The 15,708-nt window shown below is 55.8% G+C and overlaps 2 protein-coding genes across 3 annotated transcripts; both read right to left on the bottom strand.

Annotated features, from left to right (window-relative positions):
* Positions 1-3,719: 3,719 nt before the first annotated feature.
* On the bottom strand, positions 3,720-8,867 carry CLDN15 (claudin 15). 2 transcript variants are annotated; one of them, XM_041750059.1, is made up of 5 exons: positions 8,389-8,867; positions 5,560-5,724; positions 4,504-4,585; positions 4,295-4,411; positions 3,720-4,134 (listed from the first exon to the last, which is right to left on the bottom strand). In XM_041750059.1, exons 1-5 carry the CDS (start codon positions 8,603-8,605, stop codon positions 4,014-4,016), a joined length of 702 nt encoding a protein of 233 aa, XP_041605993.1. In that variant the 5' UTR covers positions 8,606-8,867; the 3' UTR covers positions 3,720-4,013. The 2 variants fall into 2 exon arrangements, with proteins under 2 accessions (XP_041605993.1, XP_041605994.1); XM_041750060.1 differs by having other exon boundaries at positions 5,560-5,655.
* A 1,928-nt stretch (positions 8,868-10,795) lies between these two features.
* On the bottom strand, positions 10,796-14,603 carry FIS1 (fission, mitochondrial 1). The gene is made up of 5 exons (XM_041750061.1): positions 14,446-14,603; positions 13,434-13,566; positions 11,959-12,035; positions 11,414-11,519; positions 10,796-11,101 (listed from the first exon to the last, which is right to left on the bottom strand). Exons 1-5 carry the CDS (start codon positions 14,488-14,490, stop codon positions 11,004-11,006), a joined length of 459 nt encoding a protein of 152 aa, XP_041605995.1. The 5' UTR covers positions 14,491-14,603; the 3' UTR covers positions 10,796-11,003.
* Positions 14,604-15,708: the final 1,105 nt, after the last annotated feature.

The following is a 15,708-nucleotide window of genomic DNA, read 5'->3' as shown; positions in this document are numbered from 1 at the left end:
CATGGAGCAGACACAAGCTGTCCCTGCTATGCCCCAGATTGCTGACCTACAGAAGCCATGTGTATAATCAAAGCTTTGTGTCGCTGAGTCTCTGGATGGTTGTTACCGCAGCGGTAGTAACTGGGACACTAAAGAGCCTGGCGTGCTGGCTTCTGACTTCTGGCCTAAATTTATTGTGTCTCCCATGAAGGGAAACTTTTGTGGGTCCTAACCTTTCCATCTTCTGCTCTATCATAAAATACATTTGAGAACGAAAAAGAGGGAAGAAGAAAAGAAGGGATGGAAGGGAAGAAATGAAGGAAAAAGAATAAAAGACTATGTCCCCTGGCTGAGAAATGCCATCAGCGCTCCGCTGTGATCACCTGCATTGGACTTCCTGTCAGATTTGCACCGAGTCAACACAGTCTCCTTGGTTTATTTCCTAAATTCTCTGGCTTTGTTTCATATTTTGCTATTACAAAAAGAACCATGAAGGTATTGCCTGGTGTGAGATTTGTCTATTCAGTGACACACAGCCTTCCCAGCTGACCTTGATCGGACGGAGCCAAGCCCAAGGGCTCCACATGGCTCTCATGCTAGGTGGCTCCAGGAGTCGGGTCACATTCTCTAGGAAGGATCTATGGACAGCCAACCCCCTGAAACCATAGGCTTTTCCCTAAGGAAAGCCTTGAGCAGTTTTTGCCGGCTTCCTGTGTGCTGAGGAGATTGGTCTCTACTTTGGGAGACCCGGGTCTTTGGGAAATCTAAACTGTGCCAAAAACTTGTGGAAGCTGCGAGGCAGCAGCACAGCCTCCTCCCGGGCACAATGAGACTGGAAGGCTAGAGCCTGGGGGCTCACTCCTACAGCCCTCAATGAGAATTAAATGTAGTTGACATGAATTAGTTTGGAAAGCCAAGAATCCTGAGAAGCAGGCCAGTTGCGTTTTCAGTCTTGGACAAATCCTGGTCCTACTGTCTACTAACTGCATAGCTTGGACAGGTCACTTACAGGTCACTCTGATTCCCTTATAACCACCGCCCCGACAGTGGGAAGATGAAATGAGATGGCATGCCCAGCCCAGTACCTGGCATCTGGAAAGTTCTCAGTCAGTGATAGCTGTTGACATGATTAACCAAGGCCTCCAGCAATTCGTTGTTGAGCTTTGTCACAGCTGGTTCCTCCAAAGACTGGACATTCCTTACAGTAGCCTTAGCACCTTGCCCACTGCACAGCAACCAGCTGCTTACATTTCTCTTTGCTCCTGGTTTGTGAGTTGTTTGAGGCCAGAGGCCATGTCTTGGTGCCACACTAACTTATGGCAAAGAAGAAAATCAGTATTGTTTAAAAGGGTAAGCGTGTCGATAGCTCTTAATAGCCATGTGACTATGCATGCATAAGGAAGAAGAAATCAAAACTTAACCTAGTGCCCATGTTAAGGTACCTACTTAGATGCTCAAGTGTGAAGTCTGACTTGTATTAGTTTTCCTGAAAGTGGGAAGGGGTGAGAAGAGGCAGGCTGGGGTCTGAGAAAGGAGGTAGAAGCTGTGGGGCAGGGGGCAGAGTGGAAGTTTGTGTCTGACATGTCCAGGTGGCGTCAGGAGATGTAATTAGCTTTTTTTTTTTTTTTTTTTAAGATTTTATTTATTTATTCATGAGAGACACAGAGAGAGATGCAGAGACACAGGCAGAGGGAAAAGCAGGTCCCATGCAGGGAGCCTGACGTGGGACCTGATCCCAGGACTCCAGGATCACACCCTGGGCCAAAGGCAGGCGCTGAACTGCTGAGCCACCCAGGGATCCCAGCTTTAAAAAAAAAAAAAAAAAAAAAAGATTTATTCATGAGAGAGACAGAGACATAGGCGGAGGGAGAAGCAGGCTCCCTGCGGGGAGCCCCATCTGGAACTCAATCCCAGGACCCCAGGATCACGACCTGAGCCAAAGGCAGGCACTCAACCATTGAGCCACCTAGGCGTCCCTATAATTAGCTTTTGTCCTTCATTGGGTGTGTGTAGGGAGGTAGGTACAGGCATCCTGAGGAACTCTGATGGCTTCTCAGAACTGTGAGATCCTTCTTAAGGTGTTGGTCACATGTTTGAGAGAGAAACGCACTATGGGTTTGCTAACAAAGCGAACCTCACAGGGCCAATGCTTGGCACAGTAGATGGGTAGTTGTGACACTAGGGGCCACCGTGAAACAAGCTTTCCAGCACCCACTCTCTTGTGCAGTCCCTTCCATGATGACTCTTGACTTGGCCACGTAACTGGCTTGGCCAACAGGACATCTCCAAACTATGGAAGCAAAGAGTGAGGGGGGCATAGGATATACAGACTCAGCAAATTTCTTACCAGGAAACCTCTTCACAGCTGAAAAAGCACTGGTGCTTCTGGGTAGACCCTTAGGAAACCCCAAGCCAGTGTGTGTCCAAGGCCAGTGAGCAAACAGGTTTGCTAGGAGAGCAGGATTGTATGGAGGAAGAGTAGGGACTGGGGACAGCAGGTGGGCTAGGACCAGGCAGTGTGTTAATGGTCTTGGGCTTTTTTCCTGAGGCACCAGGGAGCTGCCAGGGCAGCACAAAGCATGGTGCTCTGTGACAGGAATGTGGACAGGATTAGAAAGAGAAGCTCAGTTAGGGAAATCCTTTCCTGAGCAAGGGAGAATGAGGGCCTGACCCAGTGAAGGGAGCAAAGTAAGTGGATGTGAAAAACACTGAGGCAGGGGGGAATCCATAGACTCTGGGGGACATGGCGGAGGGGAAGTGAAGAGAAAGCCTGAGATGACTGAGGTCAAGTTGTGCGACTTAGGAGTCAGCTATGCTGGTCACAGGAATGACGGGAAGTGGCAGTGATGAATTTGATGACTTTGCCCAGCCTGGGGAAAACACATGGGGCGGGGGGAGGGGGCAGGGAGTGTATGCACTTCTGAGGCTCAGGAGAGAAGGCCCAGTTAGAATGCAGATGTGGGGGTCTCTACATCCTGGGGGACAGTCCGTTCAGGTGAGTGGATAGGATGAAAGAGAAAGAAGGGGCGAGATTGGAACCCAGGCCACCCCCAGTGACTGGTCACCAGGTCAGCGCTGCTGGGGCTAGGGTACGGTCCTAGCCCCCCTTCCTCCAGCAGGCGCCAGGCCTCTTTTTTTTTTTTTAATTTTTTTTTCCAGGCCTTTCTCTTGTGGCCTTGTTCTCCTGTCTCCAAGCCTGTCAGTGACCCAGTGCAGAGTCTGAGTTGGACACCACGGAGTCACCATGCACACAGCACCGATACACAAGCCTCTGTGGAGAGACATTCAGAGCCTTTCTGGAAGTCCTCATTGAATTTTCCCCAGGAAATCTGCCTGCGCCAGACCTGGCTGATTTGACACACAATTTCAAAGGGTTTGTCAATTTGTGATGTCCACTCTTAGACACAGCTAAAGGGACTCTGCTCAGGGTCAGCTGTCTCCTTGAGGAAGGTCGAGAGTAGAGAATGACTTGTTATCTCAGGCTGGCCAGGGGAAATCTCTGCCGCTTCCAGCTTCCTAGAGCTGTGTCCTCCTCGGTCTGCTCCTTGGGGACTCTCGTCAGTAATTCGGAGTGCCCCACTCTTGAAATCACTTGCAACCGCTCCTCTTTTTCAGATGAGACAGTCCAGAGGTGACAGAGGGACAGGTGCCAGCCTGGGGTCCAGAAACTGAGACGACCCTGGGGGCCACCCCAGTCACCCATTGCTTGGCCAGCCACTTCATGTCACTCTCCATCCCTGGACAGTTCATAGTACAAATTTATTTAAGCATGTATTTATACAGAATACAAACCGTCGGGGACGCCTCCGCCCCCTCAGCCAACCAGCGCCCAGACCCAGAAGGTCCCGCCCCAGGAGTCTGAGCTGAGTTCTCAGGAGGCGGGATCTTCGCGGCGGAGGAGGCGTGGCCGCGGCGGGAGGAGCTGGGCGTGGCTTCCGGGCGCGGGGCGGAGTCGGGGCCTGGCCCGCAGCCCGCGGTTAGCGGGACCTCTCTCCGCTCGGGGCAAGGCGAAGGCAAAGGGGTCCACCCGCGTCCTACACGTAAGCGTTCTTCCCGTATTTGCCAAAGGTGCTGTCGCCTTCTTCGTCCGAGGCCGCGGGGCGCAGGCGGTCAACGAGGCCGGGGGACCGCACCGCGGAGGCATCGTAGGGGAGCCTGGGTCAGCGGGGCCTGGGTGAGCGGAGGCGCGCCCCCCATCCCGGCCGCCCCCGCCCCCGCCGCCCCCCATCCCGGCCGCCCCCGCCCCCGCCCCCCCATCCCGGCCGCCCCCGCCCCCCCATCCCGGCCGCCCCCGCCCCCGCCGCCCCGCCCTTACCTGGGGGCCGGGGTCGCGTGGGGAGCGCGGCAGCAGCCGGAGCCGAGGCAGACGCCGCCCAGGATGGCCAGAAGGGAGGCGCTCCAGCCCAGGTAGAGGGCGGGGCCCAGCTCGTACCTGGGGACAGGGACGGTGCGCGGCGGCGCTGGCTCGGGCCCGGCCGCGTCCCACCCACCCAAGGACCCCCGGGGCGGGGCTCCCATACTCACTTGGTCCCCGGATACAAGGGGTCGAAGAATTCCCGGGTGATGTTGAAGGCGTACCAGGAGATGGCCACCATCCCGCAGAATCCTGGGGAAGGAGACGAGGGCCACGCTCGAGCCCCAGGCCCGGCAGAGGGGGACGGGGGGGGGGGGGGGGGGGGGGGGGGGCGGCGCAAGTCCAAGAGCAAGTTGCCGTCCCTCCCTAGGTCCTGGCCCTTCTGTCTCCTAGGGTCCCAAGCGCAGCCCCTCTTTCATGTCTAGTCTCCCAGGCTCTGCCCTCGGTCCGTTCTTTATCCCCAACCTGCCTAGCATCTTGATCAGAGTTGACTCACGTGGAATCTGCCCCATCCAAATCCTACCCATCCTGGAAAGTCCAGCTGCCCCAGCAATTGTCCGCGAAGCTTGCCCTGATGATGCCTGTTGCTTTGGCCTCCCCAACCCCCCACACCCTCCAGCCTGGGACAGGCCTTTGCCACTCAGAGCAGTGAAGGCGTGAGGCCAGTGAGACCCCTGGACTACTGTGAGACCTCCAGCCTTGGCCCTCTCCGGGGGCTCCTCCAGTAAGTCACCTGGGCTTTCTGAGCCTGTTTCCACAGCCAGAGAGGAGGCCATGCCCACCCTACTTCACGGGCTTCTTGTGAGGCCTTGCATGCAGGTGTTTTACAGACTGAAAAGATGGCCAGTCCTACAGTATCGTTCCTCTTTACTGCGGGTTTGCACGTACACCCCTGACTCTGACCTTCCCAGGCTGGCTGTAAGCTCTGGGGGCAGATGCTCACTCACCTTTGAGGTCCCTCTCACACCTCACTCATACGTGGCTCCTAGTTGGTGCTCAATAAACGTTGCTGATGGATTGATTTGTAGCCAAGAGAGTTGGTGAGCATGAGTGAGGCTGGTGTAAGCAGGGGAAGAGGGAAGACTGGGAAGGGAGGGCAGGTGTCTATGCCACCGGGAAGGTGAGACACGCACTGGGAGTGGCAAGCTGGAGAGGACAGGGAATCCCGGGAAGCCCCCCACACACACACACAATGCAGGGCACACCCACCACCTTCCCCCAGTTACCAGCCAGTATGTGTAGGACCCCTGCGGTGGCCGCCAGCTTGGCCTTCCTGGAGAGCTCCATGCCCCCAATGTTTATGCAGCGCAGCCCCACCATGCCTAGGAAGAGGCCCAGGAAGCCCAGGAAGATGGCGGTGATCATGAGCGCCCGGCAGGCCTGGAGGTACCCTGGGGAGGTGGGGCGCAGCCATGGGTCCCTAAGCTGGCCCCTTCCCCCTCCACCACTAAACCAGCCCCTTACATACAGCCAGCCCCTGTTTTGGTCTTAGCCCATAAAGGCCCTCAAGTCCTCTCCTTCCCCTTCAGGCCCTATTTGGCTGATGGGGTCTCCTTCCCAGGAACTCACCTCAGCCTCAAGGAATCTCAACCCCTGCTCCCCCTGCACCTGGCTTTGGGGCCCTTCATGATGGGTTTTCTCCCTGACACTGCTGACACTTTGGCCAGATGATGCTCTGTTCTGGGGGGTCATCTGTGCATTGTGGGACGTTCAGCAGCATCCCTGGCTTCTATTCATGAGGTGTCAGCAACAATCTGCCCCAAGAGGGACAATCAAAAAATGCTTAGACACTATCAAATGATCCCTGAGGGACAAAATAACCCCCAGCTGAGAACACTGCTCTGTTAGGTCACCACCACGCTCTGTTGTGAATTACAGAAATTGCACTCAAGCGCCCCAGCCCCTTGCCCACATCTGCTTCTCTCCGGGGTCCCACCTGGTGCCTGGCACAGCCCTGGGCAGCCTGAACTGAGCTTTCTCCCGAAGCAGCCAGTAGGGGGCAGCACTGGCCCATGAGTCTCAGGATGAAGGCCATTTCTGATCTGCAAAGTGGGATACCTGGGCACAGGAACAATCCAAGCCCGTCTAGTTCCTGTTATGTTTGGTGCCTCAGATTCCCCTTTGTCAAAGCTGAAGGAAACAGCCAGCTTCGTTCCTGGTCCCCTTCCCCCTTCTCTGTTTTTGATAGTTGCCAAGCACTCCAAGGACCTTGCTCCCCTTCCCGGGTGGGGCCCGCCATGGTGCTAAAGGAGAGGCTGGGTCCCTGCCAGGAAGAAGTGGCCCGGGGCTGGCGGTTGGGAGGAGGGACAAAGTTCCCTGGAGCGTGTTCTCACTCCCAGCCACTCCCTCTGGAGTTCCCGCCCTCTCCCCTGCCTCTACACACACATTCATCCACGAGACTCTACCCGGGGCTGACCAGCTCTGGGTCCCCAGGCAGCCAGGGTAGACAAGGGAGAGATTATTGATGGGCTCCCAGGGAGCAAGGGCTGGGCGTGATTAAATAAGTGAGAGTCAGGACCCCCTTCAGGACCAGAGTCACCCTGGAAGTGTCGGCTCCCTGGGTTCCAGCCCCCCTACCACCTGTGGGACTCTGGGCGGGTTAACGCTCATCCTTGTGGCTTTCCAGTAAGAAGAGGCCGCTAACCCCAGCTAACCCCGGCACAAGCAGGCTATCGTAGACAGCACTGAGGGAGGAACCCAGCACCATGGCTGGGACCCGGATGACCCCCCCATACAGGGCAGCATCCCCCCCTTCGCCTCAAGAATGCTCCTACTGCTCCATCAGCAGTTCCAAGCGGGGCCCTTCTCTGGCGGACAGGCTCACAGCAAAGGCCCCTCCTCAAACCACGGGGTAGGTGAGGGTGGGTGAGGGTGGGTGAGGCGGGAAGGGCTGTGGCTGCTGGGCTGGCTGCCTCCAAGGCCCCCTCTGGCCACCCAGCCTTCTGTGCTTCTGGCCTAGATGGTACTCAGCTTTATAGGGAGCTTTGGGGGGCACCTGCCTTAAGTCCTGGGAAGAGGGATGAAGGCATGACGCCCCCACTGCTGTCTCAGGAGATTCTGGGAACAGTGGGGGCCTAGAGACCCACACAGATCCCCTAACTTCTCAGAGCATCTCTGGCATTCCTGGGGGATTTTCTGGGGGATTTCCAAACCCAGTGTTGGCGTTAGTTCTGTCCATACCCCGCACCTGCAGTACGGGACAAGAGCAAGATGGTTCTGATCTTCCCCTCTCACTGTGGGGCTTGGGGTGGAAGGGGGACCCCCCTGGGGCATGCTGGCGGCTACTCCTAGGGTGAACGGGAAGCAGGAAGATGCTACCACCACCAGGGGGAACCTTTCTGGGCCAAAAGAGCTGTAGGCTCCAGCCGCTTCAAAATACTACAAAAATACACTGCCTGAGAACACCAAACACACGCACAGCACACACCCCTACCTGCTTCCAGTGGATGCTGAGCTGCAGGGAGACTCCCTTTAAAAGGGTCCTTTAGAACTCACCATGGCAGTGGGACGGGTGCCCCCGCCAGAGCCTGAGGCCCTTAAGTGTCTCAACCCCAAGAACCCAAGACAGGGCACCCTCTGCATCCCACAAACCCTGGCATTCCCACCCCAGCGCTAAGATGCTGAAATCAGTCGTGTTTGTACTAGGCTAACACAACATGCTAACGTTCCGTATGCTTTATCCCAACACATAACCGTCCCCTGAGCCAGTGCTATTACTCGGATTCTACAGGTGGGAAAAATGAAGCTCATTTTATCACCTGCCTGGGGCACAGAGCTAGCAAAGTGCACCCGTCAGGCTGACCCTGGTGCCTGCACTTGTAACCACTAGGTGTGTCACATTAGGGCAGGGGGACACGTGGGATGAGGTCCCTACTGCAGTTCCAGAAAGGGGGCTGCCCCCAGCACTCCCAAGCACCTCCCAGCTTGATCTAGGCCTCCCTTACTACTACAGTGCCCAAAGCCCGACCATGGGCAGCACCCACCATCCCCAGGGGTCTCTCCCTCCCCCAGCCTCCTGCCACCCTCTACCCCCTGGAGCTCTCCCCATCCCATACCAGAGAGAGCCAGCAAGGACGGAAACTCCCGGCAGCTGTAGACTCCTAGGGAGTCGGTGGCACAGCTAAACCAGAGGTTCTCGAAGATGGTGTTGGTGGTGATGACGCTCCCGTGCACGGTGGACACTCGCCAGTAGCTGTTTGGCAGGGTCACCCCCAGCATCAGCAACCCCAGGGCTGCCATGAAGAAGCCGAAGGTCTCCACAGCCACCGACATGGTGGGATGCAGGGCCCTGGGGGCGGCTGGGGCCCCAGAGAAGGGGAGGGGCTGAGCCCCAGGGGAACTTGAGAAGCTTCGGCTAAGCTGGACTACTCAGGCAAGCTGGAGAGAGAGAAAGGGGGGCCAGTGGCAGTCTGGGCTTCAGGTCTATCTCTTGGTTTCTGGCCCCGGCCCTCTCTCTGGCTCTTTGCTTCCCGGAAGGTCCGGGCAGAGGAATGAGCCTAGAGCACCAGGCAGCTGTTGACGAAGAGATGGAGGGAATAAACGAAACGGGCCAAAAGTCCACCCCCTCCCCCAGCCTCTGGGCTGCTCTGGGCTCCCCGCCCCAGGAGGGGGGCGGAGAGGACTTCTGGGAGTGACTAACGGATACGGCCAAGGAGGGGCCCCCATGGGAGGCGGTGGGAGCCAAGGGGAAGCATGTCTGACTCAGCTTTCGTGGGGGGGGGGCCAGAACATGGGAGAAGAGGGTGACGGAGAGGCAGAGACAGAGTGCCCACAGACAGACCTCTGGTAGGGCAGCAGCTGAGGAGCAGAGCCACCCTCCCAGATGTTGGTGAGAAGAGTTTAAGAAATGCAAAAGATGGGGACACCTGGGTGGCTCAGCGATTGAGCGTCTGCCTTCGGCTCAGGGCATGATCCTGGGGTCCCACATCAGGCTCCCTGCATGGAGCCAGCTTCTCCCTCTGCCTATGTCTCTGCCTCTCTCTTTCATGAATAAATAAAATCTAAAAAGAAAAAAGAAACACAAAAGACCCAGGGTTTCCTTCCTCCAAGGATGATGATGGTTGGATAAGGGAACAGGGTATCTGGGAGAAACCCACTGCCCTGGAGTCCAACTGACCCAGAATCAAACCAGACCCACCATTTACCAGGGACCCAGGCGTGCAGTCAGCCCTGTGCTGAGATTGTTTCTGCTTCTGTGAGCTAGAACCAGCTTCCTCACCTCATGGGGTGTATTAAGAACTGTGACCCCAGATCAAAAGCTCCCGCAAGTGTGAAACCCTCCCCGGTGACCACCCTGGGTCTGGGTACTGCAGGCCTGGGCTGAGGCCACCAGTGGGTTGCTTCCCCCCTTGTTGTGCTGATCTTTGACTCTCGGCACGGAGCTTGATCTTACTGCCAAGGGCCACTGAGGAGGATAAACCACAAGCCCAGAATGTGATCCTGTGGGTAATCTAAGCTGCTCGGTTATCAGAACTGTCATCAGCTCTATTATGATGGATTCAAAACCTCCGGGTCCCCACCCCAAGCCAAGGCTGAGCACCTGTCCGGGTGTGGACAGTATTTCCTACCCCTAGGCCAAGCCAGGGCAGCTCTGCTCTCCTGCAAGCACAGCAGAGGCTCAGTCTCCAGGGACGGGGACAAAGGCTACCCCCAGGCAGCACCACATCACCCGGCCAAGTGTATTCCCCCACCCCATGGCCCCCCTCTCGGTGTCAGGCTCCCCTGAGCTCCCCTCAGGTGCCTCCTCAATCCCTCCAGGCTAGGCTGGCTTGGCTGTGGAACGAGAGGTATGCAGTGAAGCAAGACAGGCCCACGCTGAGCCTGGCACCAGGCGGGTGTGGGGCCAAGCAGGCTGGGTGGGGACTGGGTCCCGACCTTCCATCTCTGAGCCTACAGCTGGGATGTCCTAAGTTCGTAAACTTTTCTCCAGAACTCTTGATGACCCCATGCCAAATGCCTATTCCTGCCTCTGGGCAGCAGCCCCTCCCCTAAGGGGATGGGGGTGGGGGTGGGGTGGGGTGGGGTGGGAGTTGGGTCATGGGGAGGATAGAGGGGGGACAGGGAGGGGGCCACAGGAAGACAAAAGGAGGGAAGGGCGGAGGTTTTGGCGGAAACGGAGTGGGGGGGCCCCCCTGGTGTGGAAAAGTCCATGTGCTGAGATGCAGCTGTGTGGGTCAAAGGAGATGGACACATAAATCCTGGCCTGTCCCCTCCACTCTGCCCTCCCGCCTCCACTCACTGCTCTTTCCTGGGATTCAAGCACCATTCGAGGCCTCGTCCCTGTCTCGGTGCTGCCAGCTTTGGAGGTGGGGGGCGGGAAGAGGAAGGAAGGGTGTGGGGTCTGGGCAGCTTGGCAGACAAAGACGAAGCCCACACCAGCCACAGCAGGCAAGAAAGGACCCCGGGGGACCCCCACCCTTAGGCCCAGTGGAGCCCGCCCCTTCTTCAACACGGAAACAGCAGTTCCCAAGCCAAGGCCCAGTTTTATTTACACTCATTCCGGAGCACATGGTTTGGGGCTGTTGGATAAGTCTCTGGGGAAAGAAGAATGAAGGCCGGTGGGCAGTGATGGGGTATGGAAGGGACAGCAAGGATGGACGGGTCCCCCCTCTTCGACTGTCCTCTACAGTCTCCAACATATCCCTGGGCAGAGGTGGAGGTGCGGTCTCATTCAGGATTTGGACTTGGATACAGCAAGTCCGATGAGTCCAGCCAGGCCCGCCACGCCCAGGGCCATGCCTCCGACAATGGCCATGCCCACTAGTCCATCTAGGAAGGGAAACGGGAGACTGTCAGGAGCTCAGCACCCCCAGGAACCCTACCTGATGCTCCTCAACAGATGTCATGAGGTGAGGGGATCCAAGGCTTGGAGGGACCAAGGGGGAAGTGCTTGGGAGGGGGGTGGGGGGGACAGGGGTAGGGGGCTCATCTCAAGGGAAACCAGAGAAACCAGAGAGCCCAGGCCTGGGGGAAGGACTCAGACTTAACCAAGAGCCCAGCGGCACCCGGGGGTGATGACGGGGCCCAGCAGACAGGAGTAGGAAGTGTAGGAAGTAGAGGGGGCAGAGAGGAAGGGTTCACCTTTCTTCATGGCCTTGTCAATGAGCCGTTCCAGTTCCTTGGCCTGGTTGTTCTGGGGCTCTGTCTGCAGCAGCCCCCGCACATACTTTAGTGCCTTCTCATATTCCTGCACTCAGGGAAAACACACACACACCCCCTCAGTATTCTAGCTCTCCTCCTGCCCAACCAAGTGGCCTTCCTTTCGCTGGCCCTGGGGGCTCCTCCCTCTCTACCTCCTCCTGTAGTCCAGCCCCACCCAACGGAGTAGAGTCCACAAACAACCCCAACTGTGTGGGGGTGATAAGATGGGGGAGATAACAACCCAAGGCTTGGGGCTGCACCCCAACCTGAGGTCACCTTGCTCCCCACACCCTTGGCAGTTGGATCCTTTGGCTCTCACTTTCCCTCAGTGACCTGGCCTGCCATCACCCTGCACCTCTGTACCCCCTGCCCATGGCCCTCTTCAGCCTTCCCAATGGCCAGGGCTCTCCCCTGGTGGAGAAATGAGAGGATGCCGGTGGCCCACCCAAGTAGGGAGGGGTAGGAAGAGGGGCAATCTGCCTTACCTTGAGCCGGTAATTCCCCACAGCCAGGTAGAAGACATAATCCCGCTGCTCCTCTTTACTCCCCTTGGGCAGCAGTTCTAGGGAAGGTGGGAAGGGAAGAGGGTGAAAACTACTTCTCACCTTTCCTAGTGCTTGTGTGTCAGGCACCCCTTCTACTCTCTGACTCCCTGTATGATCCGGGGAGAAAGTCACTGTCCTGAGCTTCCGTTTCAGTTCCAGTGACTCTCGACTTCCCAGTCGGACCTCTCAGGCAGCGTGGACCCAGGCTACTGGACACCCGGGTGATCAACACCCTGATGTCAATACTGCCGTCAGCTCTGGTTCATCTCAGTGAACTGAGAGGAAATCAAGGCACTGGAGAAGCCAAAGGCATCTCGACTCACTTTGGCACCTGCTGTGCATTCTCACTGCCCTTGTTTGCTGCCCACATTAGTGTTCAAGTAAGTCTGCACTCCCTCCCCCTTTAAAAAAAGCAACTTGAAAATCATCTTCAAAAAAAAAAAAAAAAAAAAGAAACTCATCTTCAATTAGCATTCCCTGAATGATGCAATGATTCATCAATGATGAATGATGAGAGAGACCTGACTCTCTCCTAATTCAGGGACTTCTCAGGGGCTTATGTGCTCAGTTGTATGCTGTGCAATGGGATCTGTGTGGCTAAGTAGTTTGGCAAGTGTTGACAAATCTTCCCAAGTGTCTGTCCTGTATCCTCAACAGGACTGGCAGTGCTTAGGAGACCACACCTACAGCTGTGCACTGCTCTGCAGGAAACCTGACAAATCTGAATGAGCGAAAGGGGCAAACATAGGTGGAAGTGATTTGCATCAGAAAAGATTCTTGTTTTCATAGATTTACCATGGCCATCTTTTGGCTGTACACCATTTTAGTACATGATTACTGACCAAGAGAAAGGGGATGCAGGGCACAGAGAAATTTAAAACTCATGTGCTGCGGACCTCTGACAAATGGTGACCCATCCCAAACCAAGGGGAAGTAGGATTCCAATCAAAAAAGGACCATCTGCTCACAGGTTTTGGGGACTGTCTTCTGCACTTCTTCCACGCCACCCTCGTGAAAAATTTTCAACAGCTGCTGAATAAGCAACATGGTGGGGGCAAAGAGCAAGGGACTGGGACACACAAGACAGGAGCTTCTAGTCTTAATTCAGCCACTAATTCATTAGCTGTGTGACCTCTAACAAGTTCCTTATGGTCAGACTACCAGATCACCTAAGTCCTGCTGGGACTGTCCTGCTCTGACTGGCTAAACAGGGATGAGGTGGTAATTAGCCAAAAGCACACTGGGAGAAGGCAGGCTAAGGGGCAGCCCTTTGTTGCAGGTGTTTATGGGAAAGTAACTGTGAGGTGACTCCTCTAGGGTCCCATGTTGAAAGAGGATCCCAGCACTTTAGATGGAAGGAGTGAACGAGGCCATGGCAGCAGAGAAGGGGAGAGTCGCTTGGCCTAGCACCTCACCCTCCAGCAGTGCGATGCCTTTACGGATGTCGTCGTTGTACTTGCTGCGCACCAGGCACCAGGCATACTCAAACTGCGTGCTCTTGGACACGGAGCCTGCTGCCTTCTCAGATTGAAATTTCTTTTCAAACTTCTGCCATAGGAGAGGAGAGGAGTCATTTAGAAATGAAGAGGCTCGCCATTCTCTACCAGGCCCTGCGTGTCCATTTCCCAGTCACACCCCATCTTCCACAGTCTCTGCCACATTTCCCTCGCGGATCTTGGCATCTGGCCTCCCAGGTTCTGCTAGCTTCATCCCTTGGACCCAGACCCAGGCATCCTGCTTCTTAGCGGCGGTCTGTCTCCTTGGACAGTACCCCCGTCCGTGTCCCTCCCCCTAGTGGTACTGAGCGGAAGGGCCACCTGGTGGCGGCTCCAGGCACCGCTCTGGAACCAGCTGACCGCGAGCGGCTAAACAGTAAACATACTGTCAGAACTGCTCAACAACAGCCCACGCGATCCCTCGTCGGTGGCTGCTTCCCCCAACCAGCCCCCTGGTCGGGTCTGGACCTTTTCTTATCTTCAAAATGGGAATTAAAACAGTGCCCACCTCCTAGAGCTACAAAAATTGAGATACGACCTGCAATGCATTTAGCACCGTGCCGAATTATATGAAACTTCAAGGTAGTCTCTATATTCTCCCGACACTAAAGGAATAGTGGGGGGGAGGGGAGAAGGTGTCCGCACTCTGACCTAACTCCTGCACGAGCCCAGAACCTGTCAGCCTTTCCACGCCAGACAAGCAGGCCCTGAGTCTGGGGCGTGGTGGCCCGGGAAACTACAATTCCCATTAGGGTACGGGACAAAGTAGAACCACTGGACAGGGGCCGGGCGCTGCAGAGGATGCCGGGAGCCGTAGTTCGGCTTCTCTAGGCTAAACTGATGCTGGGTAGAGGGTCTGGCCCCAACCGGACTCTCCTCGGGACCCGCCCGTCCGAAGGTTCCCTTTCCCTCCCTCGGGGCCAGGCCTCACCAGCAGGTCGTCCACAGACACCAGCTCGTTCAGTACGGCCTCCATGGCCGCCGCCCCTGCAATCCTCACACCTAAGTCGCTACTGTGCCACCGTCTCCATGGCCTACTGGCAGGGCTTGAGAGCCACTTCCGTCGTCCGGCGGAAGTAGGCCCCCTCCCCAGCGCAGAGCCAATCACCTCACGCAGCTGATGCCAAGCCCGCCCACTGCCGGTGGCGCCCCGCCCCTTCCTCCCAGCGCCATCAGCGCACACCTTGGGCACTAATGCGCACGCTCCGACCGGACCACCTTGTTCCCCCACCTGCAGACAGCTCGAAGTCCCACGTTTGTCCTCGCGGGTGCCGTGCGTGTGCCCTCCTCCACCGAGGCTGCCTTAATAGAGTTTGGGCCTATGTCTTGGTGGTTAGCCCTTGGGCTGGAAAACAGCAGAAAAAGGATGGTGGAGAACCTGGCATGATCTTGAAGTTTGGGGGATCACTTCCCCTCCGGCCCCACCTCCTCTAAGTCTAGGAAATTGGAGGCTACGTTACATTTCGGTGACTGTCACAAAACCATAACCTGGTACCAAGGTTTTTAGGGCCTCTGCTGACTTACGAGAGGATTGACAACTGGACCTGTTAACCATACACCCAGAGACTGGAATATATATGAATAGGGGATACTATGGAAATCTTAAAATGTAAAAAAAAAAAAAAATTTTAAATCTTAAAATGTGAATTTAAAGAAAAGCTGTTACCCCATTACTTTCAGAGATGGTCCAATCTTTTAATACTTAGAGCATCCTTTGGGTGTGCCTGAGGGGGAAGATGTGCTGTGGGTCATGGGCAGGAACAATCAAAACATGGGAAAGGTAAATGTTCACTCCTCCGGCACCTGTGCTGTGCAGTGAGGGGACTGGGTAGGTAGTGACTTTCATTCTTTTCACCTTCACCCACAGTGCTCCAGGACACAGTGTAAGTTCCATGAGGACAGAGCCTGGATCTTGTTTATCTTTGCATCCCTAGCACCTGGCACAAGATTGAGGCCCAATAAATATTTGTCAAATAGATATGAAATAAAGTGAACATAGTAAAGAGGGGGATGCAAATGCAGGGAATTGTGATCCAAACACCTTTCATGTTTGCAAAGCCCCTTTATTTATTTATTTATTTATTTATTTATTTATTTATTTTAATTCTCTTAATAGCCTTGTGAGTTAGGTCAGCAAGGGATATTCTCTACTTAACTCCAAATGAAATGACTTTGATATGGGGAGTCTGTTAAA

Source organism: Vulpes lagopus, chromosome 3, assembly GCF_018345385.1.
Source record: "Vulpes lagopus strain Blue_001 chromosome 3, ASM1834538v1, whole genome shotgun sequence".
Classification (NCBI taxonomy): domain Eukaryota; kingdom Metazoa; phylum Chordata; class Mammalia; order Carnivora; family Canidae; genus Vulpes; species Vulpes lagopus.
This window is presented reverse-complemented; position numbering and strand designations above follow the sequence as displayed.